Raw genomic sequence first — 7,224 nt, forward strand, 5'->3', positions numbered from 1 at the left:
AATGCCTCCATGGAGTTGACTGAAAATTTACAGAAGCACATTATCAGACCAACTGAAGATTGTTTGATAAACAGATAACTGGTAAAAGATATTTTTACAGCATAAACAGGTTCGTTTTCCAACTGAAGAGACGTGATTTAGAAGTCAGATGGGAATGTTACAGTGAAGTACAGTAAGAGAGAGGAGTAGTGTATATCCACTTGCTATATATGAGATGACTAAAGCTCTTCACGCAAACGTAATACTACAAAGATTTTGTAACTTGCATCGTCGGCAATGGAAACTTCCGTCCCGTCCCGTTCTACTTTTCACGCATTCTGTGATTTTTTTTTTTTTTTTTTTTTTTTTATCTTCTGACAGCTGTCTAACTGTTTAAATTTCGTTTTCTCGGAAAGGAAAGATTTACTGTATTTATCCTGGACGGTATTTTCATTTTTTTTCGCCTTTTGCATAATAAGATTGTCAGTGTCTCTTTTTCCATCGTGTTTATTGATTTACTCTATTATGCGTAAAGCACAATAATGGTCTTACGAGTTCGTTTGATATATATTGCATGGTTGGATAGGCCTAGCAGATAGATGATACAGCAGTTTTATAACTGATTTAAAGATTTACAAGTCACTTAGACAAGATAGGAAGAGGAAATTCCGCATGACTGTAAAACTGATTTAAAGATTTACAATATTCACGTGGACAAGATAGAAAGGGGAAATTCCGCATGGCTGTAAAACTGCCTTAAAGATTTACAGTGGTCACCTGGACAAGATAGACAGGGGGGGAAGATAAAGAAGAAACTGATGCTTGTGTTCGGACTAGTGAGGCTGTGCATGATGAATTAGTGTTACTGCATTCGTCTCTGATTCAAGGACAAGGCTCCGATAGCAGTAATACGAATGATTGCAATTTATAGAATTATGATATTACTAATTTTTGCTACTAATGATAAAAGCAGTAATTATGAGGGCATTTCGGTGTTTGTACTAATACACGTGAGGAAGTCATTCAGATAAGAGCAACGGCTAATCAAACAAAAAAAAAAACAAAAGTACTCTCTCTCTCTCTCTCTCTCTCTCTCTCTCTCTCTCTCTCTCTCTCTCTCTCTCTCTCTCTCTCTCTCTCTCAAGTGTACTTCACTGTCAAGCTATTCAGTATTATACACTAACGTTGGATATTGCTTATCTGGATCACGCGCATCAGTTAATCAGGATATCATAACCCAGTTTCATAACAAGAGGCGAAATTACTTTATTCCAAAGACATTGTTAAAACTTCGTTGATATTTAGCTGAAATATTTTGCTTTACATAGCATCTAGATATGAATGTGCTAAACACGCTTTTTAACATGAATAATTTCTTTTTAGTTGAGACTTTAATATCCAACGAACAGGACGTTAGAAAGAGCTTCATCTCAGTGTAGTTAAAGAAGTTATCAAGGGAGATTATCAGGCACGAACATAGATCTGACTGGGTTTGGTTTTAAATATGGACACAGAACTGGAGGTTTTATGGCCGTCTCCCATTGTCATCGTGACGCGATAATTGTTATCCACGACCTCACATGGTCGCCGAACACCCCATCTTACCGTGCCGTTAGAATTCGGGGCCCTTTCCCCTGGTCCGCAGCAAACAAGGTCAAAGGCTGTGCACCGCCCTGGAACGAAGCTGGAGTCGTCATCGTATTGGTACATCTTGTTGAAAAGATCAGCGTCGGGGCGATTCTTCTTCTCGTCACATAGGAAGAGTCCGACGAAATTGCAGTAGTGGTTGAAGTTGTAAGGGCAATCCCAGAGAATGTGGAGGTAGGTCTGAGGGTCGAGCTTGTAGGTAACAATGCCGCTGGATCCCGTGGCACACCATCCGCCGGCAGCGTGGAACAAACAGTCGTCCTCGTAGTGAGCTCGAAGCTTAGCATCTGGCGGTACGCGGGCTCTTCCCCAATTAACATAATACTCGTGGAGGCGAAAGGAGTCATCGGTGTGGTTTTGGATGATCATGTGATTGCTGATGCCCGTCCCGTCACGGTCAAAACCAAAAGACCAGACACTGCCAGTTGATGGTCCGCTTAGGGCAGCTACGACTGAGGTGCGTTTAGCAACAGACGTAATTTGAAGATCGACTTTCGACATTGCCGCTTACGCACGAAGACAGGATCTGCAAGAAGATATAGGTGTAATGAAGGTGACCACGGGAATAAGCATGCACATAAATGCATGTGCATTTAAATCTAGTCATGGGCGATAAAATGAAAATCAGTGACTCTAGTGCAAATGAGGGTCGTACCATGAAACGTGTTGTAATATTAGGTTGCCTTATTGCATTAGTTTAATTTCTAAGCAGTTCTCTTTTCCTCTGACCATTAGAGACTATTTGTGGCAGGATTTTTTTCCCAACCAGGCATTTTACTATTAATATTTTAAAGGTATAAAGGTTGCGAATGAAAAGCAAAGGAAAGAGACAGGTCAGTGCCTAGGGACTAACATACACACTTACACATAAAACCAGTACCCAAGCCACCTTTCCACTCAAGTAAAACTCGGGGAGCAAGGCAGTGTCTGCTATTGTCTCAGTAGGTAGACCCCCAAACTCTTATCCCTAGCACACGGAAAATCTATCATAACCAGAGAGAGCTTGAACTCGGGACCCTTTGATGATATCTCTTAAAACTTTGTGCTAAGATCTGTAGTAGAGCCAAATAGACTGGTTTCATCATCACTGCATACTTTCTTTGTGTAGCATAATTGTGAATTCATAGTTTTCCACTTTTCCCTTAGTCACACAAGTTTATGAACAAAATTGCTGATGGTTTGCAGAGTATTTTAAGTGAATTAATCCAGTGAAGATTTTCAGAAGAAAATATGCAAAACTGACATTAAAAACAATTTCCTAGTAATTTTTAATTTTTAATCTGTCAGCTGTCAGACATAGGAAGTACAGATAATATTAGCTATGATTAAACTGTTACGTTTCTGTAGTGGATCAAATGAAGACAAATCAACACAAACTCTGTTAAAGTCCATTTTGTCTTTTTCTGTTTCAAACATCTACCAACAAGTCGTTGACAGGACATAAAGTATGCCTGTCATGTCAATTTCTCCGTGGCCCTGGTCTACAGTACAAGGTGTCGCAGCTTGAATGGAGGTTTTAGACGCTGAGTTGTGATGATTTATTAATAAAGACAGTATCCTTGTCATTACTAATAGGTCATTACTAATAGGTTGTTCCCCTATAAGGCTTCCGGTGAAGCAGTGTAGCAATGTGACATTTATGCTATAAGTACTAAACTAAAAATGAGCCACACGTAGAGAACTTTTTTAGTCCTGCAGCCATTCTATGTACCTACCACTAAGCTTGCCTTTCCTTCTTCTGCCTCTCTTTCTAAGTGTTACTTCCTACATTTTGTTTCTCCTTACACGCATTTTCAGATCCTTTCATCCCTTTGCAGACTTTCTTGTCACCAGTCAACCCAGCATTACTTAAAAATACCATTTAATCTTCACCACATTTGCCATTCAATCTACCACATTTGCCATTCAACCTTCATCACTTTCACAGTCCCATGCAATACTTGACATACATGTGCTTATATTTCCTGCTCATACTCGGGCTTCTTTTACCATTCTTTATTTCTGCCCTTCTCTTGCATTACAGGCTGGCTCCTGCAATGCACAGATTCCAAATATTCCGAACATTTTATCTTTCTAACCCATGTCAACAAAATTCACATTTCTATCCAATTTTTTTCCAACCTGTTTGCTGTACTGATTACTATGACCTTCCTGCTCCTGCTTCATTTTATGACATTACCATGCCTTCACTATGTAGCCTTCCATCAGGTAAATTTTAAGGTCCACTAAACATCACAATGTTTTGCATTAGGCAGCATTTCCTTGTCCTTCCTCGTTACCATGCTGCAGTACCATAATCCGGTACTTAGCTTGGGACTTCTGTGTAAACCGCAATACTTTAGTAACCGCTTTAGTTACTTCACAGATCTGATGTGTTCATTTACTCTCAAGATCTGTGTCTGTTCCAGCCACTCCCCCCTATCTTTGCTAAGTATTTAAAGCATTTTATTTGCTTTTACTGTCGGTCATGCCTGTACTCAAAAATTATCTGTTGTGCAGCTTTTCTGCTCCATCATTAAATTTATGCTCTATTTGCTTACACCACTACATGTTTTCATCTCAGTGTATCTTTCCATGCAGGGATTAGTTTTAGGTGTTATTTCAAAATATCTTTCTATGCAAGATTCATTTTGGTAGTTCCACCGTTATGGCAGCACCTTCTGTGTTTTCATTCCAATCCTGAAGTTAAAAAGAACATTCATCAATGTGACATAACGAAACGACTCACTGCTCGTTCCCAATATAAACCAAATCTTATCAACGCAGTTGTATCTTCACACAAAATGTTATGACTTTTTTTTTTGTTCTGTGTTATTTATTACTGTTGAATTAAAGACATCTCCTTTCTTCGGCATTGAATCTTGGTCACATTCCATTTACAAACACTCAAGTCCAGAGAAAATATTATTTAATTTTCATGGCTTTTATAACTTTTCTCGTGACATTCTCTCCGCCCGTTGAATGCTCCGCTGTCTTTGTCTGCGTATTCCGTATTGTATTGGATGCTGATGTATAATTAGGCTAGTTTGCCAGTATAGTTGGCACTTTACGATATACATTGTGCAACTGGTCCAACACCGAATTATCTCACTTTCTATGCTGTGCTATTTTTTTCATTTCCTAAAGCTGATATTGAACATTTTCTCTATGAATCTAGCATTGGTTCCATGATTTCAGTCATATCCTTGTTGTTTTCAGTATGAAGCAATAACGCCACAGGCTTTGAATGCTGCCTGCACTCTGTTAGAGGTGAACCTAATCATGCATACTGTTCTTATATCAAGATTCCATCTCTCAGGCTCCGAAACTTTCGTATTATTTTTTCCCGGATGTCTCATGTCAAGACTTTTACTGCCTTTTCCATATTGTAGCCCATCATTTCATTCTACTCATTATTTGTTTATCCTCACTGTCTTCTGTAGCAACTTAAGTACGTGTACACTACTGTTTGAAGTCCAAAATTACGAAGTAGAAAACTCATAAAAGGCAATAAGAAAGAGCGAAGTTAAAAGGTCATTGTGGCTGTTACTATAGATAAGAGTTGGTGGATGTTACCTGGCGGCGGCATAGGTATACTTCGCAAAACATCTGTACCTTCTGTTTTGAAGCGTTTATACCAAAAACAAAGCTGCATGAATAAGAATCTCACTTCATTCTTTGGTAGTGATTATATTAATAATGTTTTGTCTTATTATATTATTAATGGTTTGTCTTAATGCTTTGTAATACGCTTAAGGTAAAGACAGCTGGTGCTTGTCCCTGAACAGTTTAGCAAAGACTTCCCGGTTCATACCTAATAAAATAACTGTATAACTTATTGACGAGGCGGCAAACGAAGTTGTTTGATACGTTGTGTTTTTCCAAAAATTAACTTGTGAGGGGCCGTTGTAGTGTGTGAAATCCGAGAAATGAAACATACCTTTTAATGGTCACTCCCTCAATGAAGAACGGAAGAAGAATGGAATATAATTCGAAGGAGGTTGGTTTTAGTGTCGTGTCAGTAATGAACGCGTAAACTACTTTATTGAACGACGGGTACACGTTCGTAGCTGAGTAGCCCTAGGAACTTTGTGATCAATACCGTTATCTTTTATCTCCTGTTATCTGGAGCTATTTTTCGTCGTGTAAAGCGTTTATCTCTTGCCTGCCTCTTAAAGACTACTAATATCGGTCGGATCAGATGAATACTGTATTGTATTAGCACAAATGCGTGGGTTCTCATTAATACTGTAGCACGCGCGCACACGCACACACACACACACACACCCATAGCATATGTATATATATATATATATATATATATATATATATATATATATATATATATATATATATATATATATATATATATATATATATATATGGAAAAACTACTCATGAAAAACTTCTTTGAAGGAATCATGGAAAGAGTTCCCCACTTAGAATGAAATTGGAAACAGCTAGGGGATTTTCTTATTTTGGCACCATGAAAAAACATGATTCTGAGTCTTAGTGGGAATCAGTGTCTCATTAAGATAATATTGATAAATAGAATAGTTAGCTAAACAACACTGCATCTGTTGAGAAGGAAACTGAAGTAGATTACAAAGAGTAGTGGGGCCTCTGGTAAAAACTTGAAAACCTTGTGCCTTGACATCTTTAGTAAAAAGCCACTTTTAAATGCACGTCATTCTTGCTATCATCGAATTTGAGGTGCATTTGTAGCACCTGAAATAATTTGTGTTTCCTGGAGTTTTTGAAACTTCAAAAGTATTCATTTATGGTTTGACTGGCGGGAGTTTAATAAATAGCCTGCTCGGAATAATATATTACAGCACTCTCCTTATCATCAGCCCATTTACAATTTTATCTCTTTTGGCACTCACCACGTGTGCTTATTTGCATAGAGAGAAAGGCGTTTGAAGCCGGATGGCAATCAAACTTGCCCCTCCTCCTCGTTAGCTGAAATCTTATGAAAACAAAAGAAGTAAAATAAGTTTCTAGGAAAACCCTTTAACGAATCCTGTCACTGGCATATAGATGCAATTAGCTGAATCCTTTTGGGAATGTATTGAGTCCGAATAAAGTTTATGGCTGATGCAGTACAACATGCGTAACATTTATATATTGGAAGACCAGAATTGTTCGAATGACAATGTTACGCCAACGAATTTTTTTTCATCAGTGTGTTACGTTAAAACATTAATGACATACGTACAAATCAATTCATTTGGATGCCTACATGTATAACTCCTTGGAAACCCAAATAAAAATCACAAAGTATTGTTAATATCAACCTTAACACAAAGAATTAGATATCAACACTTGATTAACCTTCATTCACACGTGTGAACGTGATTTAAAACATTACATGTGCACATAAAATTATTTGGTTCTTGTAGTGTTTGTTCTTATTTTCAAATGGTGTTGCATTAATTCATTATTCTCGGAACGAATAATAAGCAATTTATTAATAATCCGTATGGTTTTATGTGTCTTAATATTCGGACGTTTCGTGTAGCTTGACCTACAGGCATATACGCAATTATGTAAAAATCACATACTTCCTTAAACTTGGCAATGTGGTATCTAGTGCATATCATGTTTCCTGTTGGCTGT

At 37.8% G+C, this 7,224-nt stretch overlaps 1 protein-coding gene across 1 annotated transcript; it reads right to left on the minus strand.

Annotated features, from left to right (window-relative positions):
• Positions 1 to 5,702, minus strand: LOC136835478 (uncharacterized). The gene is made up of 2 exons (XM_067099042.1): positions 5,546 to 5,702; positions 1 to 2,152 (listed from the first exon to the last, which is right to left on the minus strand). Exon 2 carries the CDS (start codon positions 2,125 to 2,127, stop codon positions 1,444 to 1,446), a length of 684 nt encoding a protein of 227 aa, XP_066955143.1. The 5' UTR covers positions 2,128 to 2,152; positions 5,546 to 5,702; the 3' UTR covers positions 1 to 1,443.
• Positions 5,703 to 7,224: the final 1,522 nt, after the last annotated feature.

Source organism: Macrobrachium rosenbergii, chromosome 55 (genome assembly GCF_040412425.1).
Source record: "Macrobrachium rosenbergii isolate ZJJX-2024 chromosome 55, ASM4041242v1, whole genome shotgun sequence".
In the NCBI taxonomy this organism is placed as follows: Eukaryota; Metazoa; Arthropoda; class Malacostraca; order Decapoda; family Palaemonidae; genus Macrobrachium; species Macrobrachium rosenbergii.